The sequence below is a fragment of the Ictidomys tridecemlineatus genome, chromosome 15 (assembly GCF_052094955.1).
Source record: "Ictidomys tridecemlineatus isolate mIctTri1 chromosome 15, mIctTri1.hap1, whole genome shotgun sequence".
Taxonomy (NCBI): Eukaryota; Metazoa; Chordata; class Mammalia; order Rodentia; family Sciuridae; genus Ictidomys; species Ictidomys tridecemlineatus.
Window position 1 is genome coordinate 17,833,067 of NC_135491.1, and position 26,832 is coordinate 17,859,898.

A 26,832-nucleotide genomic window follows, 5' to 3' on the forward strand; every position below is an offset into this window, starting at 1 on the left:
AAAGTAGATTTGAGGGCAACTGGATCCAGCAGTACCTGAAGCCAGTATGCCCCCAGGGTATTTCCATTTAAGCAAACTGGTCAAAATCTTCTCTCTTTTTTGCTATATTAGGGATTTGACTTGGGGGTCCTAAGCATACTCAGCAAGTGCTCTACCACTGAGCTATATCCCAGGACCAGTTTTTATTTTATTTTGACACAGGGTGTCCCTAAGTTGTTGAGGCTGGCCTTGAATCTGTAATCCTCCTGCCTCAGCCTCCCAAGTCACTGGGATTACAGGTGGGTGTCACTGTGTTTGAAAAAAAAAATCTTAATTTTGTGGAAAGTGGGGGATCACACGCTCTACCTGATAAACCCCAGGCCCTAATTCCTCTCTTCCCTCCCCGCAAAATGTCCTCGTCGCTGCTGACTCTTGCAAACTCGGAGGCCGCATTAATCAAAACCATCTTTATTATTTAAACAGCATCCTGTCCTCAGGGGCCTCCAGACAGGAGCCCCCAGAGGGCAGAACAATATTTACAAGGGTCGGGAGGGTGAGGCAGAGTGGGCCCCCCACTGTGGAAGACAGGACCTTGGAGGAGGGCGTCCCTGGGCCTGTGGACTGGTCCCAGAGGAAGAGCATCCCCTCCTGGGCTCAGCGTGGATCCTGTCGTGTGGAGCTGAAGCTACTCAACCTCGGGCCCCGGACAGGTGTGCTGCGAGGAGCCGCCACAGGTCAGAGCTGGGTCACCATGCCGCTGGCTTCGGAGTGAGTCTGGGGACAGACAGCTGGGGCTTCCGAGGTCCGAGGGGCTTCCCCCAAAGTCCCACGAGCCATCTCCCTTCCGCAGAAGACTGGCGACCCATCTGTCCCCCAGGGCGCCTTCTTCTAGGGTGCCCCCAAATTTCAGCCTCCCCTTAGCACCCCAGAGTCCCCCCAGTGGGGAGGGGACACCTCACCTTTATGGCCTGGAAGATCCACTCCCGGAAGTCACTGACTTTGGTGTAGACACCCGGCTTCTGGGCCAGGGCACAGCCAGTGCCCCAGCTCACGATGCCACAGAGCCGCCAACGTGGCGTCCGAGAGATGCTGTCCTCACACACAAAGGGACCGCCACTGTCACCCTGGTGAGGGAAGGGCAAGGCGGCTGGAGGCCAGGAGGCCCTCTGTGCTCGGGCAGGGAGCCCCACCGCCCACCGCCCTGGTCTCCGTCCCTGGGCAGCAGGGGCCCGGCTGTCCCCACACAGCCCTCACCTGGCAGGCGTCGATGCCACCCTCGGGGTAGCCGGCACAGAACATCTTGGGCTTGATCTGGTTCCCGTAGAAGTCGGGGCCGTTGCAGATGTCCGTGCTCATGATGGGCACTCGGGCCTCCTGGAGCACCCGGGCCTGCTGGCCTGGGGGTGCGGGGGCAAGGCTGGCCGGAGCCGAGGGGCATGCACGACCCCCTCCTCCTGGCGCCCACCCCAAGACCCCCAGGTCTCTACACACCAGGGCCTGTGGCTGTCCAGCACACCGGACTGCCCCTCCCCTGCCCGGGTCAGTCTCCCTAATGATGAGACAGGGCACAGGACTCACCATAGTACTGCGTGTTGCCCCAGCCCGTCACGGTGCAGATCTTGCCGTCCACCAGGGCCTGGTCCGCGGCCGGGAGACACACGGGCTGGATGTATTCTGTGACAGAGACCCCGTCGGTCCAGCCCCTGCTGGCCTGCCCTGCCCCGCCCAGCACAAGCCCGTTCAGCTGCCTCCACGTCCCCCCACCGGACCCTGCCCTCTGAGCGTCTGTGATGGCCACAGTGACCCACCGCGTAGGCGAGCTCTCAGTGTGCTAAGTGCTCTCCTGTTCATCTCATCTCCCGTCAGCCCCGGGAGGTAGGGGCAGCCATGACCCCAGAGAAGGGAAACGAGGCCAAGTCACTTGACCAAAGTTTCATAACGAATCAATGGTGAAGTCAGAATTTGAACCTAGGTCGGCCCAATTTCTAAGCCTGTTTTGTTAACCACAGCCATGGCACTACCCCCAGCCCAAAGGGCGGCTTTGGGAAGAATCCTGTGTCGAGATGCTTGACTTGCACCTGTCGTCACGAGAAATACAGTAGCCCTACACCAAGAATGCCCCTCCGAGATGTGGCACCCTTGTGCAGTGCACAACCTTCCCCAGCGGTCCTGTCAGCCCTGACTGTTGACTTTTCCTGCCTGAGACTCAGAGGCCTCAGCTGTGAAATCAAAATAATGATCATGACCCACCGGAAGCACCGGTGAGGCAGCATATGCCTGGAATCAAACAGCAAGTACTTGGTGACTAGTCACAGTAATAAGTGACCGTCCCAGCAGTAACTGCTAACGGTTTGGGAGCATTTGCTCTGGGCTGCTGATTCTCAAAGCTCTTTTCTCGTTTGAACCCTTTCGATGGCCTCAACAACCCCAGGAAGCTGTTTTACAGCTGAGGAACAGGCACAGTACGGTGAAGCCACGTGCCCCAGATCCCACCTCCGACAAATCCCCGGATCCGTCCCCAGAGCCCTCAGCCACGCGTCTCAAACCCGGCTGCTCCCCGCCACCCCACAGTCCTCATTTCAACGCTGTAAACCCTCCACTCTTCGCTCAGGAGAAGGGAAGAAAAAGACGTACATCCCTCCCTTAAGTGAAAGACTAGGACCTCAGATCCCAAAAGGGAAAATGACCACAATAAACATGCTGCGGGCCCCCGGCTGGCACCACGGGCAGCGCCAGGCAGCCCCAGCTCGGCTCTGCTGTTCGCCAGCCGTGGAGCCTGGAGCCGTTTCCTTCCCCGTGCGGGGACCCGGTGCAGGTGGGCCACGGGCTCTGTGAGATGCTCCTCGGGGCCACCGTGAGCAAGGGATGAGGACAGAGCCTGGCACGGGGCAGGCACCGCGCCAGCCTGGAGGCTCGTGGGAAAAGCCACTACGGAGTCACCTCATCGCTTAAGGGTGGGGTCCGTATCTGAGAAATGGATCGTGCCGTGACTTTGTGCAAATAACCCAGAACGTAGCTGACGCGACCTGAGATGCTTGAGGCCGCTCACGGGCCCATGTCCCCTGTGCAGTCCGTCACTGACCAAAACCACCTCCTGTGGCCCATAACTGCATCGTCCCTGTATCATGACTTTCGTTGCTATCACACTGGGGCCTGCGAGAGCTGGGACCCGAGTTCTAACCAGAGAACTGTGGAAGGAGGGACTCCTGGTGACCTGTCCACGGATCTGTCCCCTCCCCGTTTAGATTTCATGTTTCATTTAATTATTCTGGGCAGCACGTTCGTGAGCTACACCTCCCAGGCCGTCCTCCTCACAGCGTGGAACATGCAAGTCCACAGCTTCAGGGTATTCCCAGACACACCCGGTGACCACTCTGGACTTCAGAACATGTCACCACCCCCAAAAGAAACCCTGTATCCTTTACCAATCCTCCCAGTCTCCACGGTCCCGCCGCCCACCCCTGGCAACCATGAACCCACTTTTGATCTCTATGGATTTGCCTGTTCTGGGCATTTCGTAGGAATGGAATCACACAAGACGGGCTTCCTTCATGGGCAGAAGGACTCCCCAGTTCACCCGTGGTGCCGGGTGAACCCCTATCTTGTTTCCTTTTCATGGCCGTATAGGAGTCCGCTGTAGAGACGCACTCTGTGGTGTTTATCCATCTGTCAGATGATACGCATGTGGGTTGTTTCCATCTTTGGGCTTTTATAAATAATGCTGATGTGAACATTTGTGCACAGTTGTGTAGACACGTGTGTGTCCCTCCTGGATGTGCACCCCAGGTATGGAACTGTCACATGGTCAATTTCCAGAACATTCCCAGGTGGCTGCACCCGCTGCCAGAGTTAACAATCACTCATTCCCCTGATCCACGAACACCTGGACCATCCATGCATGCTAGTCTGCTCTTGTCCCCCTCCTTTGTCCTGCCTGTCTCTGGAGTCCCCAAGTCATCCCTGTCCCCGAGAAGTACCTGTGAGGGGCAGGGGGCTGGACAGGTGGACCAGGGCGATATCATTGCTGTTCTCCTCACTGCTGGGGTCTCGGAAAGGAAGGTAGCCCCCGTGGTAGACCACGGCCTGCACCCCCAGCTGCATGCCCTGGGGCGAGGCCTGGGCCACTGCACCGGCAAACACCCGCCATCGGGACAGGACCCGGTTCCGCCTGCCAAGGGACAGGAGGGAAGGTGGTGGCCGGCCAGGCACGGCCTCACCGCCTCGCCCCCGGGTGGGTGCTGTGGGGACACTCACTCTGGGAAGCAGTGGGCAGCTGTCAACACCCAGTCCCCAGAGAGCAGGGACCCCCCGCAGAGGTGCGCGCCGTCATAGCGCAGGCTGACTTGCCAGGGCCACCTGCCCAGGCTGGTGTCCTGGCCCCCCACGATGCGGTCCACGGGCAGCTTCCTGCGGCCACAGTCTGTGGGGGAAGGCATCGGGGTGGCAGGGGGAGGTGGGAGCCCAACAGAGGCCTGGCCCTGGGTTCTGAGAGCCCTGAGGACAGGGAGACCTGCCCTGGGGACGGAGGGGACAGAGCCCGGCCCTGCCCCACCCTGCGGTCTCGACACAGCCCCTTGGAGGACCTGCAGGGCCACAGCCCTGCCCTGGGGAGAGTCTCAGGGGCCATGTTCCCTCCCCCCCCCCCCCCGGGGAGAAGCTAAAGGAAACAGTCTTGAGTTTTGGGGTCTCACCTTGGCACACGGTAGCCAAAAACCGGCCCCGGGGACAGTCGCTGGGATGGAGACAGGGATGAGGACCCAGAAACGAAACACCAATGAGTCCAGACGAGGAACAGGAGGAGCCCGGGGCCAGGGACTGTCCCACCCCGCCGCTGCCCCCCTCACCACACGGAGATGACGTCCAGCAGCCTCTGGGCGTGGGGCAGCCTGCCCTCGTCCACGCAGAAGAAGCCCGACGTGCCGTTGGCGCCTGCCGTCCGCACGTCCAGCTCCGAGTGGGCCAGGGCCCTGGGCAGGGCAGGGGTCAGACCTGCTCCACCCACCCCCAGCCCCACCCCCTGGGGCTCCCTGGTACCTGAGGAAGCCCATCTCCTCGCAGCCGAGCCCCGCCACCCTGGCGTTGGAACGCGAGGAGCACAGTAGCCGCCAGGTCCCCTCCGTCTGGTCAAACACCGTGAGCCGGGCGTCCACAGGGCTGGCCTGCACTGCAGGGTGACAGAGCCGGCCGCCTGGGTCCCACGGTCAGGCTCCCGACCCACCCCCCTGGCCACAGCCCCCCTGGCCTGTTAGGTCAGGTGGCTCCAGCCCCAGGCCTCACAGGGCCCAGGAGCAAGCGCAGGCGCTGAAGGGCAAGGAGCTGGGGACACCAGCGGCTGGGCCCCGGACTCCGAAGCTGGTCACTGAAACTGGAGCATTCGGGAGAGAGAGTCCTTCCCACCAAGGTCCCCAGTTTTCCAAAGTGGCTGCACCCATCACTCAGATGTTAAGGGCCTTCTTTGCCCCCGTGAGAAAAAAGGGCAGTTCCCATGTGGGGGAGAGCGGAGAGGATTCTGGGGACATTTTTAAAGGCCCCAAAGAAAGGCCAGAGTTGGGTGAGCTCATAATTTCCCATTTGCTTAGCCAATTGATTACTTGGTTTTGTCTTTTGCAGTCTGAAGACCCTTGACTAATACACCAGGTTCCTAAAACATTTAAATAAATATTCTAGGGTTAAGAGGAGGAGGAGGAAGAGGAGGAGGAGGAGGAGGAGGAGGAGGAGGAGGAAGAGGAGGAGGGAGAAGAAGGTTGGCTTTTCTGTCTTTTTGAATGCTAAGATGCATGATTTCCCATTTAGGCAAAGCAATATTCATTCGTTCACGCATCAGACATTGACCATGCTCCAAGCCCAGTAGGGCTAGGACACAAGGATGACCCAAGAGACGGCTCTGGGCTCTGCCATCACCAAGCCACCAAGTCTGGAGAGACAGGAATGAAAAGCAGTTCCTGACATGAAGCAGGACTAAGCTACCCAGGAGGGCCGGAGGGGAGCAAGCTCTTGGGAGGTGGTTCTGCTCTGGGCTGGGGGAGGGGGGCAGTCTATGTGGAGACTGAAGTCCCCAGGGGCCCATCGATCCAGCCCATGCATCAGGGGATCCCTGATAGCACCTGAGCAGGACAGCCCTCAGGTGCATTTCCTCTGTTTACCAAACACACCAGAGGTGCCAGGAGCTATTTTAGGCAATGAACACATCAGACAAACCCTTGCCCTGGTGCAGCCCCGAGCTGGGGAGAGAGATAATAAACAGGAGGAAGCAGTAAAATATGTCACATGTCACAACAGAAGAAGGGATTACGGAGACAAAGGAAGCTGACGGGAGGGGACGGCCTGAGGTGGCACATCTCAGTAGGTGGGCAGGGACAGCTTTGCAGAGAAGGTGGCATCTAAGGATCTGAGGGAGGTGAGAAAGACAGGCAAAGATATGAGAGGGGACAGCAAATTAGGCCAAGGGACTCGCAGAACCCAGGGCGGGTGCAGGGTGGGGGCTGTGGGGGTGGGGACAACCGGAGATGGGATGGAGCCAGGCTGGGCTTTGAGCTGGAACCCCGTGCAGCAGGGGGCTCAGAGCTGGAGCTCCCCTGACTGCAGGTGGGGGAGCCCAGGCGGGAGGGGGGGGCAGGGGCTGGGCCCAGGCGGGAGCAGGGGGCTGGAGAAGAGTGCGATTCTGGATGAGTTTTGCAGGTGGAGCTGACAGTCTGCTCTGGATCTACTTGTGAATGTGAAGGCAGGAGAGGAGTCAAGGACAAGCCCTCAGAGCCACCAGGAGGATGGAGCTGCAGAGGTGGGGACGGGCCGGCAGAGAGGACGGGTTTGTGGAAGCATGGGCCGTGGGCCTCTGTGTGCTCTCCGGAGCCCCCAGCGTGGCCTGATGGCATCTTCTGGGACACCGAGTCTGCTGATAACTGGCCTTTGACTTCTTCTAAGAGGAGCCCCGTGAGGCCGCACCCAGGCGGGCCTGCTTGGGTACCCACAGGTCTGAACCAGGGAAGGCAGGACTTCCAACAAGCACCTGCCCTGCCGAGGACCTACTGTGTGCCTGGCATTATGCCCACACTCTCCCTTCCCCGCCATCAACCCAGGCCTCGTAGCCACCAAGTCACTGCCATTTTAAAGACGGAGAGGCTTAGAGAGATGGGCTGGCACACCCAACACCACCAAGCCAGTGAGCAGCCAGGACAGGGCGGAAACCAGGCCCACCTAGTGACCTCTTCCATGCCCATCCAACCAGTCGGGGGCGGGGGTTAGCCCAGGAAGGATACTCGTGCCCGGGGACACACAGCGAAGAACTGGGGGAACCAGGATCTGAACCCCAGACGTGCCGACCTTCAGTCCCTGCTCCATGTGGACGGGGCCTGACCCTTCCCTGGCTGCACTGGACTGAAAAGCTGTCTGGCTGGTCTGGGGTCATGATGGCCTCTTGCTGGGGGGGGGGGGGGTGCCCCTCTCCCCTGCGTGGTGCCCGCGGCTCCCTGAGCTCTGAGACCAGAACAGAGTTTGGGACAGCAAGGCAGAGGCGGTGGGGAGGAGGTGGAGTCTTACTTTTAAACGAGGCCTCACTGTTCCAGAAATTTCCAGCAAGTGTGGGGTTTGAGAAAAAAGGAGTGAGCCCGTGGACGGGTGTTGCGGGAGGTGTGGGGAGCGGGGGAGGGGAGGGGGACAGAAGGCCGCCTCCGGTTATTTTTAAAACCACAGTCTATGCGCCGCGTCTCCCTTTGAAATGTTTTCTTCTTGTTTGTATTATTTTAGGCCATGCCAAAAGTGCGTCCTGGGCCGCCTGGTGGGCCTCCTACATCGACGGACTGAGGTGGGAAATCCACAAAACAAGGCAGGGATGGGGGGGGGGTCGTTTTGACTCGCGATTCCCCAGGGTTCTGGAAACTGGCCAGATCCAGGTGACTGTCCAGCTGAAGGCCCAGGACAGCCTGGCTCACCTCGGTGATCTATCCTTGTGCTATTTATTAAGCCAAGATGTCCTGAGTGCCTACTGTGCGCCAAGCACTGCCTGACCAGTAAACAGAATGCCCCTGCCGGCCTGAAGCACACCAGGAGTGGGAGCAAGAGGTGGGTCCACGAGGACAGCGGGAATGGGACATCGGGGGGAGCAGGGGGGCCCCCACAGGCTGGAGCCCAGAGAGTGCTGGAGGTCGGGGGAGGTGGGGTGGACTGAGTCCCACGTCCTGGGAGCCCAGGAGCCTGTGAGGTGCCACCCCTGGGGCTTTCTGCAAGGGCCTGATCTCATGTCTCTGCCAATGAGTGGTCTCGGGTAAGTCGGTTCACCTCACTGGGTGCCAGGTTCCCACACCCCACACAAAACTCTGGACCTATGACAACTCCCAGCCCGCCGTAGGCCTGTTGGGTAAAGATTGTGGTTGGGACCTGGCAGAGGTTACCCTTTACCATGGCAACGAATTCAGCAGTTCCTTGACACACAATAGAGGGTGGGAGTCACCCACAGTGGCCACCCAGGCTGCCTGGGTGCAAGTCACAGCCCTGCCACCTATTAGCTCTGTGACCTGGGGTAAGTCCCTTGGCCAAAATGTGCCTTGGTTCCCCCCTACAAACAGGGGCGCTTGGGAGGACTGAAGGAACGGATTGGAGCTGGGTGCCGCAGCGCACGCCTGGGATCCCAGCAGCTCAGGAGGCTGAGGCAGGAGGATCTTGAGATCAAAGCCAGACTCAGCGACTTATTAAAGCCCTAGGCAACTCAGCGAGACCCTGTCTCTAAATAAAAAATAAAAAGGGCTGGGGAACGTGGCTCAGGAATTGAGTGCCCCTGAGTTCAATTCCTGGTACCAAAAAAAAAAAAAAAGCTGATCCGGTCAAGCCCCAGGCAAACATCACCTAAGTGCCCACCGGCAGAGGGGTCGCTGATGCTGGCCTTTTGGGTCTGGAACTTCATTATGGCTCTTGGTGTGAACTGAATTCTTTAAGAAATCTGAGGCGGCCTGAAGATGTGAAAACACACTTCCCAAGCAAGTCCCCCTTTCTTTCGGCTGCCCTGGGGTCACACAAGGCATTAGGGCAGGTTCACTCCCCCATCCCACAGTCCGTTTCTGCATCTCCTGAGTGCTGTGGCGGGCACCCCGAGGGCCTGCAGCCATGGCTACATCAGCCAAGGTGAGCCACTCCAGGCCCATCAGTACCAGCTGTGTCCTCTCTGGTACTCATTTCCCACGTCTGGAAAATGGGCAAAGAGTAGCAAAAGCAAACCTCGCTCTCCTGCCTCCTAGGGGAGCTAGAGGATCCCTGAATTCCCACTGTGCCTCCAGAACACGTGCTGACCAGGCCCGATGGCGCAACATGGTCCACGGAACGCTGCGGTCTGAGGCTAAGTACATGAGGGAGCCTCAGTTTCCCTATCTGTACAATGGGGAGAACCACATTCCCACCCTCACAGGGCTGCTGGAAGAGGCCACGGGATGGCATGTCGATGAACACACGAAACCCAAACAAGAAAACGAACCACACTTTTTTCCTACTGGGAGAGATGCACCCTGATATTTTCTAATCACTTTTAAAAAGTGGGAGTTTCCAAAACTCCCTAATTTAAATCCCCCGTGCACTCAGGGGTAAGCCATTTGGAGCCTGAGAAACACTGGGTTGGACAAGGGACGGACTTATTAAAACATGCCTGGGACCACAGCTGGCACTCGATACAAATGCACTATGATCATTAGCATTTCCGCGTGCACCGATACGTTCACTCCAAAATACTTTTACTGAGCCACCGTCCCCGCAGGTTCCTCCAGGGCCCCCCAGAGGGTCCCGGCTGCTGGACTCACCTGGATACAGCGGCTCCTGGTCACTCCTGAGTAGAAGAGTCACTGCAGAGAAGGCGGAGGTGAGGGCAGGCATCGGGGGCCGCAGGGCCGGGGGGGGGGGGGTCAGAGGCACAGGGACCACTCTCACCGATGGCCCAGGACGCTGCCCCGATGCCCGTCAGGAGGAGGAGGGTCCCCACAATGAGAGCTGCCACCTTGGGTCCAGAGCAGCATGGCACAGTCCGGCCACCTGCAACAGACACCATGCTGGGCCACTGCCAGGCCTGTCCCCGTTGCCGCAGGGTCCAGGCACCGGGCCAGCTGCCCTGCCCCCCAGGGCTAACTTGTCACCACTGAGCCTGCTGTGCCCTGGGCCCGGTTCCTGGGGCCGAGCAATGGGCAGGGCGGTCGGTCCCTCCCCAGCCAGGTGGACAACCAGGTGTCCAGCTCCCCAAGGGCTCCAGCTGGGGAGGGGCCATGGCTGGGCCCGCTGCCACTACCCTGGCACTCCTCTGGCTCTTAGAAGACTCCTCCTGCCAGGTGACACTGAGCTTTGGCATTTCTGTCGTCACTTTGTGCCCCCTGACCTCTCTCTTCGGCTGACTTTTCCAGGGGCTCCTGCAGCATCGGGGCTCATGACGCTGATTTCCCCCTCCCCTGTTGCTTGGGAGACCCGCCCCCCAGCCCCCAAACCCAATGTGGTCCCTGGAAGTTGAGAACCGAAGTTTGGAAAGTTGCCAGCCTCACTCTTCTGGCTGGAATCTTGGGCAATGGCACCATTTCTTTGAGACTCGGGCACCCACCCAGCACCCACTTCTAAAAGCAACACTTTAAAGTCCTTTTAAGGGCTGGGGATGTGGCTCAAGTGGTAGCACGCTCGCCTGGTATGCGTGCGGCCCGGGTTCGATCCTCAGCACCACATACCAACAAAGATGTTGTGTCCGCCGAGAACTAAAAAATAAATATTAAAAATTCTCTCTCTCTCTCTCTCCTCTCTCACTCTCTCTAAAAAAATAAATAAATAAAAAAAATAAAGTCCTTTTAAATAATACTGACCCAACTCATTTTTTGCTGTGCACCGAGCACTGTTCTAAACACATCAACTATTCAGTCTGTGTATCAGCCCTGCATGGCGATGCCCACTTTTCCTACGGCTCAGAGAAGTCGAGTCACATGCCCACCGTGACTCAGCCTGCAAGAGGCAGAGCTGAGATCTGAACCCTGGGCAGACTGGGTGCCAGATCCAAAGTACATAATCACGAAGCCTCTCATGGTGTCACTGGCATACAGCAAGTGCTCAGTACATGCTTGAGACCTCATTAGAGTTTTGTGGTCCATGCAATGCCCTTCACCCCTCTGAGCCTCTATTTGCAGGGGTAAAAGGGAGCTTGAGCCTTTCTCTGTCTTACTGAGCATCCTCTGTGTCCCTAGCACCACTCTAGGCTCTGGGAGCAGAGGTTAAGACAAACAGGCAAGAGGATGGCTCTCTCAGGGTGTGAGTTGGGAGCGGGGATGCCCACAACTAAACATGAACCTGATAATTTCCAGATTGTGGCAAAGGCTGTGAGGAAAATAATGGAGGTGGGGGGCTTCTCAAGGGGGATGAGGCTCCCGAAGAAGAGACTTTGAGCCAGGTGCAGTGGCACACACCTGTAATCCCAGTGGCCCAGGAGGCTGAGAAAGGAGGATCCCGAGTTCAAAGCCAGCCTCAGCAACTTAGCAAGGGCCTAAGCAACTCAGTGAGACCCTGTCTCTACATAAAATACAAAATAGGGCTGGGGATGTGGCTCAGTGGTCGAGTGCCCTGAGTTCAATCCCTGTTAAGGAGGAGGAGAAGGAGAAGGAGGAGAAAAGACTTTGGAGCTAGACCAGAATGCAAAGGCAGCCATGCAAGGACATTAAGGAACAGCATGGTGGGCAGAGGGAACAGCATGGGCAAAGCCAGGAGGCAAGAACAAGCTCACTGTGTTAGAGGGCTAGAGAGGCTCTGGAGGAGGCCAGAAGGGTACAGGCTGAGGGAGGGCAGTGGGAACCAAGGCCCGGGCCAGCTAGGGAGGCCTCGTGGCCCAGAGGGAGGAAGAACTGTATTTCCAGTGCACAGAGGTCCTGGAGATCCAACGCCAACTCTCCCGCTAGGGATTCTAGGAGGACCAAAGGAAAAAGACCACTAATGGCCCTGCCCTGGCCCTGTCTTGGGCTCTGCTGCCAGAAAGTTCTCTCAGGGCTTCAGAGCTCCCAGCTCCCTCGTCCGTGTCTGGGTGGCATGCTGGTGGCAGAGTGCCAGGTCAGTACCCGGAACAGAGCCGGGAGTGGCCCAGGACCTTCCTGGGAGAGTCACTGTTTGAGTGGCTTGAGAATCTGAGAGCCAGCGGCTCCCACCAGCACCAGGAAATGCTGCATCCCTCCAGGAGGCCATGGGCAGAGGCGACCCAGCTCAGCCCCTGCCTGTCCTGGTGACGGGTGGGGAGGGCTCTCAGGCCTGTCCCCACGCCCATCTCGGCCTCTGACATCTTCCTGGTTCCAGGGGAGTGTCTTGGCTTCCTGCATCTACAGGCTCCGGGCCCTCTGTCTCGGGGTGTGCCTGCCAGGGGTGCAGTCTACGCAAGACCTAGAGGCTCTGATGCATCTGGGTGGGGGGACAGCAAGCAATGCCACCTGTGTCTCCTCGGGTGACAAGAAAGCACCTCCTTCCATGCTAGGACTTTGAGCACCTCCAAAACAGGTCCCTCCGGTGGGACGGGCTGCGTCCTCACCTGGGTCCCCTGGTGAAAGAGACACCCTTCCTGGGTATCTTTGCTGGGACAAGATGCTCTCTGCTCCTGCCATTGAGAGGTGACATCCTCAACATCACAATCTCTGGAAGCTATGGGGCTTTGTGCTCCGCGGGTCAGGCCTCTCCTGGACCCACTGTTCCCTGAGACTCTCTGCTCTGTTTCTCGGGGCGTCGCCTAGCGGTCCCCCAGCTTCTCGCGGGACGGTTCTGCCTCCACCAAAGGTGACATCTTTGAATCTGAATCTGTGGAAACCCCTCTCTTACATGACCTGGACTTCCTGCCTGAGACGCCCCCTCTTTGGGGACCACACACACTGTGTTCCCGGAACCCCTCCAAGGCTCTGCTCCAGGCTCTCTGTCCACTCCCTGGAATCCAGATTCCTAAGATGGCCTCGAGCTCCTCCTTCTCTCTCCTCCTGGGTCTGACGTCTGTCTCACCTGCCTCTGTCCTCAGCACTCTCTGTCCTCCGCCCTGGACTGTGTTCTGAGCCCCGGGCAGGGGTCCTGCAGCCTCTCGGGCATCTTCCCCTGAAGCCCCCTAGTTACTTCTCACCCCCCCCCCAGGTCCCATAGGGCCCCAAGGCCTCCCCAGATCTCTTCTTCCCCCCAGGCCCCGAGGCCCTCCTCCCCAGGACTGGCCCTCAACTGCAGGACACTTCCTTCTCCCTAAAGCTGGCCAGTCCTCCTAAGTGACCCTCCTGTCCACCTTTCCTTCCCTTCCCCTGGTCCCGCCTCAGTTCAGTCCCATCCAACCACCGAGCTCTGTCTCCCCTTCGGGTCCCCCTCCACAAGGAAGCCTGGGGAACCTTCCTAAAATGCCAAATCCAACCCGTCCCTTCTTAACCTAGAACCATCCATGACTCCCTAGTGCCCCCCCCCCAGAATGGAGGCTAAGTCCCTCAGCCGGACATGTCCAGCCCTGTAGGATAAAGTGTGGCTTTTTGAGACTTGAGGGTTGGATGTGTTTCCCCAAATTCCACACAGCGCTCGGCTCCCTATGGGACACCTCCCAGAGCTTCCTAGAGCCAGGGGAGCACAGAACTTATACCACCAACTAGAGGCACGAAGCGTTGCCGCCAGCGCCACCTTGTGGAGAGACCCAGCACTGCCAAGGAATCCCCTGCTCCTGACCCAGCAGGGACAGAGCCTGGTCCAGTGGCAGCACTCATCTCCCCCACGGCTTCCTTTCCTGCGTCACCTCCAGAAACAGCAGCACCAGCTGCGCTCGCTGTGCCGCGGGGCAGTCTGCCACCCGGGCTTCAGCCGCCTTCTTCCCCTGCTGGCACACGCTACCTACCCCTCCTCATCCTTTGAGTCTGAACTCAGGAGTCACCTCCTCGGATTCCCCAGTCCCCAGAAGCACTGAGAGCCTTGGGCACATGTCATCCTGTTTACAGATGAGGAGAGGAGTCCCAGAGAGGCACAGACACCCACCCCAGTGACCCAGCCAGCAGGTCCAGCATCAGAACCCTTCAGATCCGGAAAGAAGGAACTGTCTCAAAGGAGCCAGGCTCTGTCACCCACCTGCTCAGCCGGGTGCCCGGCACTTTCTCCTGAGTGACAGAGAACTGGTTCACTCTGAATGGCAGCTGAATGGTTTGGGGTCTAAGGGTCTGAGTGGCTATCTACACTGAGGACTGAGACCTGAGGAGGCCAGAGTCTGGGCTAGTCATGTCAGCCAGTACCCTCATGTATACAAATGCCATCTCCATTTTACAGAGGAAACTGAGACCCAGAGAGGGTAAGCTATTCGCCCAGGGCCACACAGCTAGAAAGTGCTGCTGTCTGGGACTGAATGCAGGTAGCCTGGCTCCAGGAAGAAGAGGAGGAGTCAATCCCAACTGGGGTAGGGTTGGAAGAAAAGACTGCCCTTTCAGCTGGGTCCCCAAGTGTGGAAGAGGCTGAGAGGGAGGCGGCGGGCTGCCTCGAGCCCTTGAATGCCATCCACTCGGCGGGGTGGCTTCTCTCCAGCATCCCCAGGGTGACTTCTCAGCTCCTCTTCTCTCTCCATCCCTCTGGGCTGAGTCCAAAGTCCTCCCTCTGCTCTTTAGCCCACAGAGCCAGGCAGCAGGAGGAATGTGAGGACGCACTGGGGGTCCTGAGTCCCCGGGACTCAGGGTCTTCCAACCTCTGTCCCGACAGCTGCTGTTTATGGCACCCGTCTTACATCCTGAGCCCCCATGCGGGTGCCTGGTGTGTTCCCTGCTCCCTGTTACCTCAGGGAGGGAGTATTGGACCCACACTTGACCCCGGGGGCAGGGGAAAGGGGGACTGAAGTGCAGAGAAATGCTGTCAGTTGCACAAGACCACACAGCAAAAAAGTGGCCCGAGCAAATTCAAGTGCAAGGCCCCGTGTGTTTGACCTTAACATCTGGGCCCTTAACCACGGCAGCAGAGCAGCGTCCTGTCCCCATGTCACCATTCCCCAAGTAGAGGACAGGCTCAGGGTGAGCTGAGAAATCACTGGGGGTGAGGGGAAACTGAGGCAAGGTGCCAGGAAGGTCATCCGGGGTAGCAGGGAGCCAGGGGGTGGCACCAGTGCACAGAACACGGAGTTAATGGTTAATCAGGTGGACGAGGCTGCAGAAGGGGGTGGGGACGGGCCTGGGAGGGGGGACCAGAGATGGGGGCTCCATGGGGGTGGAAGGTTGAGGAGAGAGCACAGCAGAAGGGCACCAGGCAGAGCCCAAGTGGGGGCTCAGGAAAGGGGGGGACTCACCCTCCTTCTCGGCCATGTCACAGCCTCTTGTTAATGATTCCCCGGCTGACCTCCTGGGCCGGGGTGGGACCTGTGGGGAGATGAACAGGGAGGCAGGGCCTGGGGGAGCCCAGCCCAGCCCAGCACTGGCGCCCCCAGTCCCAGGCGTCCATCCAGGGAAGCTGGAGGGACTGGGCTCTGGCCAGAGCATGCCGTGATCACGGAGGCAGATTGGGCTGAGTTCAAGGATGGGGTCAGTGTCTGACCAGTGCCATGGGGACTCCTGGAATTGAAGGGCTGAGGGCCCCCAGGCCTGAGCCTGGGGTGCAGGGGTGTGGGAGCCAGGTGTGATGGATCCGGGTGGGAGGAAACAGGGATTGGAACCCTTGGGGTCTGAGGGAAGAGAGGGCGGAGGGGAAGCAAGAATTTGAGGGCTGGACTCCAGAGTCTGGACATGGAGAAACCTGGGGGCCCAGTCTCCAAGTCTGATGGGAGAGCTGCTGGAGTCCTGGGTCCTTGGGAAGCCGTCCGACAGTCATGTTTGGGGTCCTTGGGAGCCCCTGGATGGGGCGTGGGCATCAAATTGGGTAGAGGCGAGGGGACCCCTGTCCTCAGGATTGGAACTGAGTCTGGGGTCCCTGGTCCTTACCCTGGGGTCCAGCAGGTGGGGGAAGAGCCTCGAGATGGTGCGGTTGAGGGTCAGTCTCCAGGCCGGGGCAGCGGCATGGTGGCCCCGCAGCGGGTGGCCCGGGAGGCAGAGGTGGTGGCTGCGGTGGCGTGGGGCCTGCTAGGCCAGGCGGCCTCACCTGAGGAGCAGGGGGCTGGGCGGGAGGCGGGGGAAGGGGCGGGGAGGGGCCGGGCCCGGGGATTGGCAGCCCCAGAGGCCACCTGGCTGGTGGGGCCGGGCGGACAGGGGCTGGACCAGGCAGCCCCAGCAAACCCGCCGGACTGGAGCTGCAGAGGGGCGCAGGGGCGCAGGGGCGCGGGAGCCAGGCGGCCCAAGGTGACGGACCCGGATCCGAGGGAACCAGGTGGAAGGGCCTGGCTGTCCCAAGCCCACTTGGCCACTGCCACTTCTCCTGCCCCGCCCATCCCCTGTCCCTTGCCCCTGCCCCGCCCATCCCCTGTCCCTCTCCCGGTTCCCACCTCAGCCCCCTCCCTTTTCAGAGCCCCTTTCCGTCCCCTCACCAACACCTGTCGCCTCTACCCCTTCCCTGTCCCCGGCCCAGGGCGGCCTCTGGCCTCTGCCGCAGGGTCCTGCTCCTCCCGCCAGCCCCCTCCCCCAGCTGCTTTCCTACAAGTCACGGGGGCTCGTTTGCTTTGGCAGCCTCCCTGCCGCCTGCCGCGGTGACCTCTGGAGCCGGGAAAGTCCTAGGTAGGGGGATGGGGGCTTGGCCTGGAAAAGGCTACACTGAGTGCTGAGGCCCAGGCCAAGTGGCCGGAAGTGGCCAGAGCAGATACACGCTGTCCCGCCAGCAACCAAGAGCCATCCACGTCAGACCCCAGGCCAGATCAACACCCAGACGGGCCAGGTCGCCAGCAGCCACTTGCCCGCCGTCAGACCAGGACCGCTCACCCCAGATGGGTCATCCCTGCACAATTAGGTCCACCTGCTCAACCCACAGGGCCCCTGTCCAGTCCAACCCACAGACCCCAGCCGCGGCCCTGCCCAGCTGACACTGGTTTCGCCTGCCTGGGGCCGGCCCCCAATCTCTCTCCCTGCACCCCCAAGGCTCAGAGGCTCCTCCTTGCTGGCTCCGGCTTCCTCCCCCGCCTCTCAGCCCCCACTGAGCTAATGACTCCCCTCAACCAGGCTTTAATCAAGTTCTAAGTGGCTCCGTAGGCTCCCCACTGAGTCCCTAACTCCCTGAGGTCCCCGCTGCCTCCTGGGAGGGAGGATCCCAGGGCAATCTCAGGCTTTGGGACTTGGGGGGCCCCCCGGCAGAGCGGGTGCCTGGGCTCACTCACAAGACAGACGGGGAATCAAGTCCAAGAATCTTTATTTCATGAACAAAACTACTTCTGTAAAGAGAGACGAGGCAGAATGGGCCCCTTTCTAAGTGGCCACGATCCAAGGCTGGTGAGAGAGGGCGGGTGGGGCCGGGGCAAGAGTGCATTACAGGGACAGGGGACCCCAGGTCCAGCCGGAGGAAGCAGGAGGGGAAATGATGCTGGGGTCGCAGTGGGTACCAGAACCACCTGCCCCAACTGTTCCAGCCCATCACGACCCCTCCCCCAGGGCCGGGCAAGGACGGGGCAGGGACAGGCTGGGCCCAGCAGTGCACGTCCAAAGCGGCCGATGTGTGCAAATCAGCAAGAAGAAGGGGTGCGGAGCCGCTGCCCCCGCCTCACCGACCCCTCCCCAAACAGGCAGCAGAAGCAGGGGGAGGGGCAGCGGCAGTATTGCTTTACCCATCATGCATGGCGGTGGGTGGGCAAGGGGCAAGAGGAAGAAGGCCGAGTTGGGGTGTGAGCCGAGCCAGTCCCCCTGCCCCCTCCCTCCCTGGCGGCTCTGTTGGCAGGACTCTTGAGGCTCGTGACCAGCCCCCTCTGGGGGCAGGCTGTCCCCCATCAGGGCTGGCTCTTCCTTGAGGCAGAGCCCAGGACCTAGAGGGGAGGGAGAGATAGGGAATTAGGGACCCAGTAGGCCAAAACTCTGGGGGACCCCGAGTCCCTGTCCACCGGCCTTACCAGGGCTATTCGGCCACCTGGACGCCAGTACAGTTCTCTTTGCTTTCCGAGGTGATGGCCAGGTACTCCGAGCTGTGGGGGGGAGGCCAGGTATTCAGTGACCCCGATCACCAGTCTGGCCCCCCTCCCAGGAGAATGAGGAAGGTTGAGGCCTTTGCCCCTGAGTTAGAGGGGAGGGGGCTGTGGGCTGGACTCCCGAGTGTAAGGGAAGAAGGATCTGGAACCTCACAACCTGCTCCGGCTCTGGGGAGCACAGACAGGTGGCACCCTGGCTTGCTCTCTTGCCCCCCACCCCTCCCATGCAGCTCACACCCACTCCAGGAAGTCTGGAGGCGCCTCGGTGGCCTTGGCCGTCCCCTCCCACCCCACTCACGCATTCTCTTGCGCAGCAGCCTCCGTGGCAGCCGCGATCTTCTTATAGCAGTAAACCATCTCGGCCACGAGCCATATGGTCAGTACCACGATGAGCACGTACATCATGATCTCAGACACGATGGACGCCATGTCTCTGTTGGCTGCGGGGACCAGGTGGGGTTCAGGTGGCAGCTGAGGCACCTGTCTCCACCTCAGGAGACAGGACACCTTCAAGTGTGTGACGCACTTGCTGTGTGAGCTTGAGCAAGTGACTCAACCTCCCTGGACCTCCATTTCCCCATCTGCAAAACGTCCATAACCACAATACCTCCATGGAAGTGCTGTGAGAATTAAATAAGCTTTAAAGATGCTTAGACTAGTCCTCAACCTATCAAAACACTCAAAAAAAGTCATTATTATGATTATTACTGTTACAATTGGGGCCGTACTGCGTACTGCTTAGGAGCAGAGAGTCCAGACACAGGCAGCTAGAATGCAAATCCTGCCTCTTACTAGCTGTGCAACCTTGGGCCAGTGACTCCACCTCTCTGAGTCTTGATGCCCCCTCTGTAGAATGAGGATGATACTAATACCCTCTCCGGGGGTTGCCAGGAAGAGGAAATGAGTTAACACCCCTCCCTGCCATGCTTGGAGGACTTGCAAAACCACCGCGAAGTGTTGGCTACTCTCCGGAAGCCCTACATCCTTGCTGCAGCACTGGCCCTGCCTGGGCCAGCTTCCTTTCATGGAGCCTAAATTTAAACTGCAAAGGGAACACATTCCGCCAGGGGACCAGAGTCACAGGCCACTTTGGCGTCCTCAGCCGGATATCACAGGAGGCCATGCACATCCCTGGTCCCCTCCTGGGTGGCCTCTTCCTCTGGCTGCTGTCCTCCTGGGGTCTTCCTCCCTGAGAGCCCTGCCCCTGCTCCTCCACCCCGTGCAGATGGCCCTGAGGCTTTCTGGGCCAGAGGAGGGAGGGGGCGGGCTGGACGCTCCCCTCCCCCCTCTCCCCCCTGCAGGGGAGCCTGGGGAGCTTCCGGGACTCACCCAGGTCCAGCAGCATGGCCCGCTCCTGGCCCCGCTCTGCGCTGCTTTCATCTGAGCGCCTCCCTGGCCCCCGGGACAGGCCCCAGGCTGGGGTTCCCAGGCTCCCCAGGGCAGGAACCACCTGAGCCCCTCACTGTCTGAATACATCTCAGTCCCTGGAGTCTCCCCGCTGTTCCTGGCGCTCTGTGCCCATGAAGATCTAGGTTAACCAGGAACCAGCCTTCCCTCTCCCAGTCAGATTGGGTCGGGGAAAGGCACAGTCTGTCGCCCCCCTCCAGACCAGGCTGCTGAGGCCCAGAGAAGGACAGGTGCTAGGCCAAGGGCACACAGCTACACTGGGACTCGGAGCCAGGAACCAACCTCCAGTGCAACCAAACGCAGGGCTAGAGCTCCACTCTGTAACCCTTCCGCGACCAAAGAGGGGGTCACAGCTGCTGTGCACGAACAACATGGTCTCCATGAACCCCCCGCGGACATCTCAGGAGAGGGGCGGGACTGCCACTGGCCCACTTTACAGATGAGTAGCCAAGACAAAGAGTCACACAGAGGACCAGAGGCACCTTCTCTGGGGAGGCCTTTGATCTCTTAAAACACCCCAAATTTCTCGAGAGCTTTGCCGGCCCTGCCCACACAGGGGCCCCCAGATCTGAAGCCCTGGTGCAATTCTGCAGGCCAGATAGTCTCCAGTTTGGTTTTGTTTTTGGTACCAGGAATTGAACCCAGAGGTGCCTAACCACTGAGCCACATCCCCAGCCCTTTTTATATTTTATTTAGAGACAGGGCCTCAATGAATTGCTTAGCACCTTGCTAAGTTGCTGAGGCTGGCTTTGAACTTGTGATCCTCAGCCTCCTGAGCTGCTGGGATCACAGGCCCAGCCCGCAGCCCCCTCCTTTGGACCTGACTCGGTTCATTCCTCAGGGGCCACTACCAGGAGGCAATACAGGTTGATCGCTAACCCTGAAAGTGCAGCAAGACAGAAAGTAGGAATGATTTTTAAGACACGGGACGGCCAGGAATGCCAACAATACAGAGATATCATCAGTAATGGAAAACACTACAGCGGGTCATCATGTTGACTTTAGCACCATGGGTAGTGCTGAGCGCAGGGCAGCACCACAGGTGATACTGAACAGTACTACAGGGTCACCGGAAATGTCTTTAAACACCGGAGCACAGCATGGTGGACAAGGACGACAACACGAGATCACGGTGGGAAATGTCCCACAGACTCTGTCATTCTCCCACAGAGAATGACAAGAAATGTGCGGTCCAGCCGGGCCTGGTGGTGCGTGCCTGCAGTTTCAGCAACTCAGAGGCTGAGGCAAGAAGATGGCAAGTTCAAGGTCAGATTCAGCAATTGAGCAAGACTTTCTGCAATGTAGTGAGACGCTGTCTCATACTAAAGAAATAAAAATAAAATAAACATTTTAAAAAGGACTGGGGATGTAGATCAGCAGTAAAGCACCCCTGGGTTGAACCCCCAGTACCAAAAGGAAAAAAAGAAGCAAACAAATCCCCCCAAAAAAACAATATCATAGAGAGTACAAAATAAAATACTAAGAGGGGGCATGTAAAAAGCCATACTCTAATAGGGTGGATAGGAAGCACTAGAATACGGTGTTAATGCTGAAAACATGGACTTCCAGAAGGCAGCACAAAGGACTCTATGTTCTGTTAAATATTGTTAAAATCGTAGGCTCTGGAAGGTGGCATGATAGGGTAGATAATGTGAGGAAGAGCACTGTTCCCAGGGCACGGGTGGGCCTGTGCTAAGCAGGTGAGGACAGCTCTCTGAGCAAGGGTCCATGGCCAAGATGGAAAAAAACAGGGGTCAACATTTCCTGGAGCCTCCCCACCTGCCTCCCCCTCTCCTCGGCACTGATTCCTGGTAGAGGAATAAGCCAGGTTTTGTAGAGGCCAGGAGGCCGGGCGTCTTTGTTAGACTCCTATGTCACTGTGACTCCATCTTTCGTGTCCAGGGCTGACCACCCACCCCACACGGTGACGTGGGCCACCGAGTGGCTCCTGTACATCTTCTGAATTGCCTTCTGCTGATCCACTTGGATAGGAAACGTAAAAATGCTAATTATATAAAGAGTCCCGCAGGCTCCGGCTGAGGAGGGAGTGCGGTGATTCATGCCAGGAACGGAAACGATCGTCACCCAGGAGCAGCTGGGTTCAGATCCAGGTCCTGACTCTGTCACCTTGGCCGTGAGATCTTCCCTCCCTGAGCCTCTGCTTTCTCATCTGCAAAATGGGGGCATAAGAACCCCTGGCCCCGAGGGTGGGCGGGAGGGCTCAGGGAGGGACTTCGGGGGAGGCGCTCAGGCCAGCAGGTCTCCTGGAGAGGGAGCGCAGCGCGATGCGTGCAGACCTGAGGCTGTGTGTGCTGCGGTCCCAGGGGACGGACTTGCCGTGGCTCTTTGCTGGCTCCAGGCCTAAAGTAGCTTCCTGACTAAGCCAGTGAGCCACAGGGCCCTGGAAAATTCCAACTCATGCCAATCAGAGCACGGGCCAGAGAAGGGGTGGAGCCCCCGCAGAGCGGGGGTCTCAGGCAGCTGAAGCCGAACCCTAGAGACGGCGGACAAACCCCGGAGACCCTGCTGCCCACACTGGGGCCCCCAGCCCTATGGCACCCACCCCCCACTTTCGGAAACGCACTGGAGACGACTGTGGGCCACACAGAGCTGCTGAGTCAGGCCACGCCCCTGAGCAAGCCGCTGGGGGCATGTGAGGCGCTCTCCTCTGGGTGACGTCCTCTGCCAGGTCAGACCCAGGCAGGACCAAGGCTATGGGCCATCAGAACCCGACCCTTGTCCTCCAGCACCAGGCCCCGCTGCGAGCCAGGCGCAGGACAGCAGCCGGTCTCCAGCCCCCGCTCGACCCTCATAACTCCAGGGACATCGGAATGGCTCAAAGGACACCCCCCAAGGGGGGCACTCCTATCATCTCAGAGACAAGAAGGTACCTGCAGGAGGTCACACAGCACAGGCCACCAAGCTAGGTTTGGTACCTACAATGTCTGTGGGGAGGAGCCTGCTGTGACCTCTCCGGTGGGGTGAGGGGAAGTGGAGTCCAGAGCTGGGGGGCCACACAGGGGGATGGGTGGGGGGTGGGGACAGGCACAGACATGGACACGACGCTCCCGCTATTGCTGTGGGCGGTTGGCTGGCCCAGGCACGGAGCCAGCCAGGCCCCTATCTGCCATCTGTCCCTCCATCTGGCTCACGGTGGGCCACGGGGCGAAGGGGCGGGCAGGGCCCACTCACCTTTGTCCACCACCTCAAGGTGGATCTTTTTGACAACGCTGGTGTTGTGCTCATAGTTCTCAAAGAACAGCAGGCGGTAGACATGGCACTCGTAGTCACCTGAGTGGTTGTAGGTGACATTGGTGATGAAGATGGACAGGTCCTGCAGGTCCTTGGTGCCCCGGCTGCCATTCCACACCACGCGGCCCTCGAAGCGCTCGTCTTCCTCCAGCTGCAGCACCTCGTTCTCATAGCGCAGGATCTTGGGGGAGGAGGTGGGGGTCACTGCCTGGGCCCGTCTCCCCCAGCCCTGTCCCCTGATTCTGTCCCTTGCCGTGACACAGATAGCACACACATGGACTCAGTCACCTTAACCTGGGGCCGGGTGAACGCAGAGGGGCTGGGATCGCATCTGGGACGGCTGAGACCTTGACTCTGCCTCTAGTCCTGAGGTACATGCACCCTCCGTCACCCTCCCAAGCCCCTCACGGTCTGCCATCCTTCCCCAGCCTCTGGACACGCACTTCAGGCAGGGACAGGGCAGCCTGATCCCAGCTGCTGTGGACCCCAGTTCTCTAGTGGTATCACATGCCCCCACCACAGGCAATTCCAAACACAGAGGATAAAGGATGTTAAAAAAAGAAGAAGAAAAAGAAAAAAAGTTCTGTTTTTTCTCCATGATGACTATTCACAACATTTTTGCTGATGCCAAATAATTCCAGGGACCTTCACTTCATGCCAGTCATATGCCGACTGCATTTATCCCTCACACAGCTCTATGGGCAGAAGACCTCTGCCACCCCATCATTACAGAGGAGGAAACTGAGGCTCAGAGAGGCCCAGGGACTTGCCCAAAGGCACCAGCTGGTCAGTGGTGGAGCCAGAATTTGAATCCAGGTCATCACTCCTAGCCACATTGTTATTATTAAGACAAGCAATCAAACAACCCCTGCCTCCAGAGCCAGCCCCACCAACTCCACACACAGTCACTTGCCCTCCGTGCCCACCCCGGGCACCCACACACCTTGACAAACTCCTCAGTGCCCTTCTGGCGGAAGGTCCACTCGGTGAAGGTCTCTGCGGTGGTCTCACTTCGACGCTTGCACGAGATGCACAGTATTTTGAAGGTCATCCCATACACAGCCTCAGTCTCTGAGTCCACCTCCACACAGCCCCCCCAGGCCGAGGACACTGCGGGGACAGCAGGCTCAAGTCGAGCAGAGGCGCCGGTCACCCTAGGCGATGCCCGGCTCACTGGCTGCTGACTCCCAGGGCCTTCAGAAACCATCTGTTTCCCCTCAGGAGTGATTACAGATCAACCGACCCATGTGCCAAGCAGGTTCTGCCTCTCCCTCCCTGTGTGACCTTGGCCAATCACTCAGCTCTGAGCCTCAGTTTACCTCTCTGTTTAGTAAAAGAACTGATCATCTTTGTTTCTAGTAGTTGTGCAGAATCCCTAAGGAGGTCCAGAAAACAGTTCTGTCAATGTGGTCAGTAACTCAGCCTGTGCCACCCAACTACCCCTCACTCAGAAGGTCCCTTGCCCAAAGCACCAAAGCATCCATCCAGGTGGCTGGACGAGAATCCCAGCTGCTTTACAAGTTCAAGGCGGCAGAGCCATTTCCACCACCCGACCGCTGTGCAAAACCAGGCATGGTTTAAGACAAGGGATGGCTTCAGCTCTGCTCCCTCCTCCCACGAGCCCCTGTGTGAGCCAGCCCCTCTGTCCCCTCTGCCCCAGGCTTCCTCCCCTCCAGACCTCCACCCCACCAATTAGTTTCTCAAAGGCTCTTTCCTCCCTTAGGGCCTTGCACCTCCACTGTATCCAGGCTGTTTGGGTCCCTCCTTCCCCTCTTACCTGCCACCCCCTCCCTGCCTCCCAGTGCTCTCCAGCTTCAGGTCTGGGTCTTTTCCTGGTCCCTGAGTCTCCTCCTCTCTGTATCTTCAGGGATTCTCCTCTGCTCCCCTGATGTCTCTGTTTCCCAAGCTCCTCTTTGGGGTCTCTCTGAAGGTCCTGACTTCGTGACTTCCTCTCCTCTTTGTAGGCTCAGAGTCACTCTGTTAGGTCTCTGTAGCCACCTTTGGATATTTCTTCCTTTTTAAACTCCACCCCGCATTCTCTCTCAGGTCTGGCTCCATCTCCCTCCCTCATCTCCCCATCTTCTGCCTCTCTCAAGTTTCTCTCTCTACCTTGCTTACACACTTCTCTTTCTCTCTCTCTCTCTCTCTCTCTCTCTCTCTCTCTCTCTCTCTCTCTCTCTCTCTCTCTCTCTCTCTCTCTCTCTCATCCCTCGGTCTCCCACTCTAGCCCCACATCCCCAGTCTCCCAGAGGAGCACTCGATGTCCTTCCATGTCTCTGGCCCCCTCCCTCCCGTCTCCATCTCTCCCAGTCTCAGTCTCTAGTCCCAGTCTCCGGGCACCGCCTTCCCCCCCCCTCCCGCGGCTGTGGGTGTCACATTGCAGCCTGCGGGGCTCTGGGAGCAGCTGACTCCGCGTTTCCTCGCCCCCGGCTGGGCGCCCGCAGCGGCGAGGCCGTGCCAACCGGGTCCCCGCCGGCTCTCGCCCACCGCACTTCCACCACCCTCCGGGGCCCCGCTCCCCGCGCGCACAACTTCTGAAGCGGACTTCGCGGGCCGGGGGATGGGCAGGGGGCGGCCCTGGAGCGTCCGCCCGGCGTCCCGAGCGCGAATCCCGCAATCCCGCCAGTGCCCCGGCTGCGCCCCCAGCCGCGCGCGCCCCCAGCGCACTCACCCAGTGCCGCGCCGACCACGAAGGCCAGCAGCGTCCCCATCGCTGCGCTGCGCACGCTGCGCCCCCCTCCCGGGCCGCCGGTATTAATAGCGGGGCGAGCGGCGGCGGGCCCGGGCGGAGGTTCGAATGTCCCCGGGAGTGCGCGGGCGCAGCAGCTGCGGCTCTGGGACCGGCGAGGGGGAGGAGGGGGGGCGCGGCCCCCCCGCTCCGGTTACCGCCGGGGGCCCAGCCCCGGAGCCCGGCGTCCGGGCATCCCCGCCGCGCGAGCGGCGGCCGCTGCTCGGGCTGCTGCGCTGGCGCGCACAGCCGGGCGCATCCGCCAGGTGCACCGACCCCGGCCCGGCTCCGACTCGGGCGCGCTGGGGTGCGGACGGCGGTCTCCTGCGCACTGCAGCGGCGGCGGCGGCGGCGGCGGCGGCGGTGGCGGCCCGGAGAGGGAGGAGGGAGGAGAGGGAGGGGGCGGGATGAATCACCGCGGGGGGAGGGCGCGGCCGCCCAGCCTTTGCCGCAGCGGCCCGGGAGGCGCCCGCTGCGCTGGCCTCTCCGGTGGCGCAGGGAACGCAGCTTCTGGGCGCGGGGACGGTGGTCTGTGTGTCTGAGACCCCGCCCGACTCTGGGGATCCCTCATCTTCCGAGTCTGAGAAAGGTCACCTCCGGACACACAAGAGGACTTAGCGGGCAGTTTGGGGAACGGACGGGCTCTCCAAAATATGGATGGAGGTCATCCTCATGAGTTCGAGGGGGTTGTGGCTGGATCATCCAAGTGACCTGGCCCTGAGGTTCCTGATATCCAGGCCTGCAAGTCACCATGGAGGGACCCAAGTGGACATGGGGGCGGAGTTCAGGGTAGGGCTACAAATAATATACTGGAAGGGCACCCTGGAGTCCAAACCGGGGGCACCCTGGCGTCCAACACGGAAAAGAGACTTGGGGGTTTGGAGGTGCCCTTTTGTTTTTTGGGTTTTTTTTTTTTTTTTTTTGGAGGGCCATTCTCATGATCCCTCGCCCCTCTCTTTAAAAGTCTCTGACGTCATCTACCCCTCTCTCCTCCCACTCCATTCGGCAATCCAGGTCCCCTCTCACCCCAGCACAGCAGAGCTCCTTCCTGCCTTTGCCCTAGTTCTTCCCTCTGCCTGGACGGAAACACTCCCCAGGTGATTAAAGGGCTCAGTCCCTCACCTCCTGAAGCTTCTCAAATCTTCTGTATCTTGTTCAAGGTAAACGTCTCTCTACTTGACCTTCTTTACTCTTTTTTCTCCTCAGTGTCTCTACCTATGCTTTTATACAGTTGATCTGTTCGCTATCTGTCCCTCCAACCCTGTAATGGAAGATTCCCCAGAGTGAGGACCATCTCCAGCACTTTGAACTGTACATTGTAGGTACTCATTATCTGTCACATGAATAAACACCAGTGCTTATTTAACCCTTCCAATTCACTGAACCCACTTTTGCCTCCCCAAACTTTTGCAGCAAGTTCTATCACCCCCATTTACAAAATGAGGAAATTGAGGCTGGGGAAGGTTCACTC

At 59.4% G+C, this 26,832-nt stretch overlaps 2 protein-coding genes and 1 long non-coding RNA gene across 4 annotated transcripts; 1 reads left to right on the forward strand and 2 right to left on the reverse strand.

Moving 5' to 3' along the window:
* Nucleotides 1-431: 431 nt before the first annotated feature.
* Nucleotides 432-16,416, reverse strand: Hpn (hepsin). Its single transcript, XM_005330613.5, has 14 exons — nt 16,397-16,416; nt 15,858-16,014; nt 15,230-15,299; nt 9,886-9,987; nt 9,759-9,800; nt 5,014-5,143; nt 4,824-4,946; nt 4,671-4,711; nt 4,234-4,399; nt 3,957-4,147; nt 1,558-1,653; nt 1,234-1,376; nt 939-1,103; nt 432-753 (listed from the first exon to the last, which is right to left on the reverse strand). Exons 3-14 carry the CDS (start codon nt 15,243-15,245, stop codon nt 715-717), a joined length of 1,254 nt encoding a protein of 417 aa, XP_005330670.2. The 5' UTR covers nt 15,246-15,299; nt 15,858-16,014; nt 16,397-16,416; the 3' UTR covers nt 432-714.
* A 775-nt stretch (nt 16,417-17,191) lies between these two features.
* Scn1b (sodium voltage-gated channel beta subunit 1) lies at nt 17,192-25,696 on the reverse strand. The gene is made up of 6 exons (XM_078033220.1): nt 25,305-25,696; nt 23,577-23,743; nt 22,574-22,814; nt 18,273-18,414; nt 17,900-17,971; nt 17,192-17,815 (listed from the first exon to the last, which is right to left on the reverse strand). Exons 1-5 carry the CDS (start codon nt 25,342-25,344, stop codon nt 17,905-17,907), a joined length of 657 nt encoding a protein of 218 aa, XP_077889346.1. The 5' UTR covers nt 25,345-25,696; the 3' UTR covers nt 17,192-17,815; nt 17,900-17,904.
* Nucleotides 25,697-25,753: 57 nt separating this feature from the next.
* On the forward strand, nt 25,754-26,740 carry LOC120887949 (uncharacterized). 2 transcript variants are annotated; one of them, XR_005731367.2, is made up of 3 exons: nt 25,755-26,150; nt 26,376-26,458; nt 26,568-26,740. It is a non-coding gene; the product is annotated as an uncharacterized LOC120887949 (long non-coding RNA). The 2 variants fall into 2 exon arrangements; XR_013431196.1 differs by having other exon boundaries at nt 25,754-26,458.
* Nucleotides 26,741-26,832: the final 92 nt, after the last annotated feature.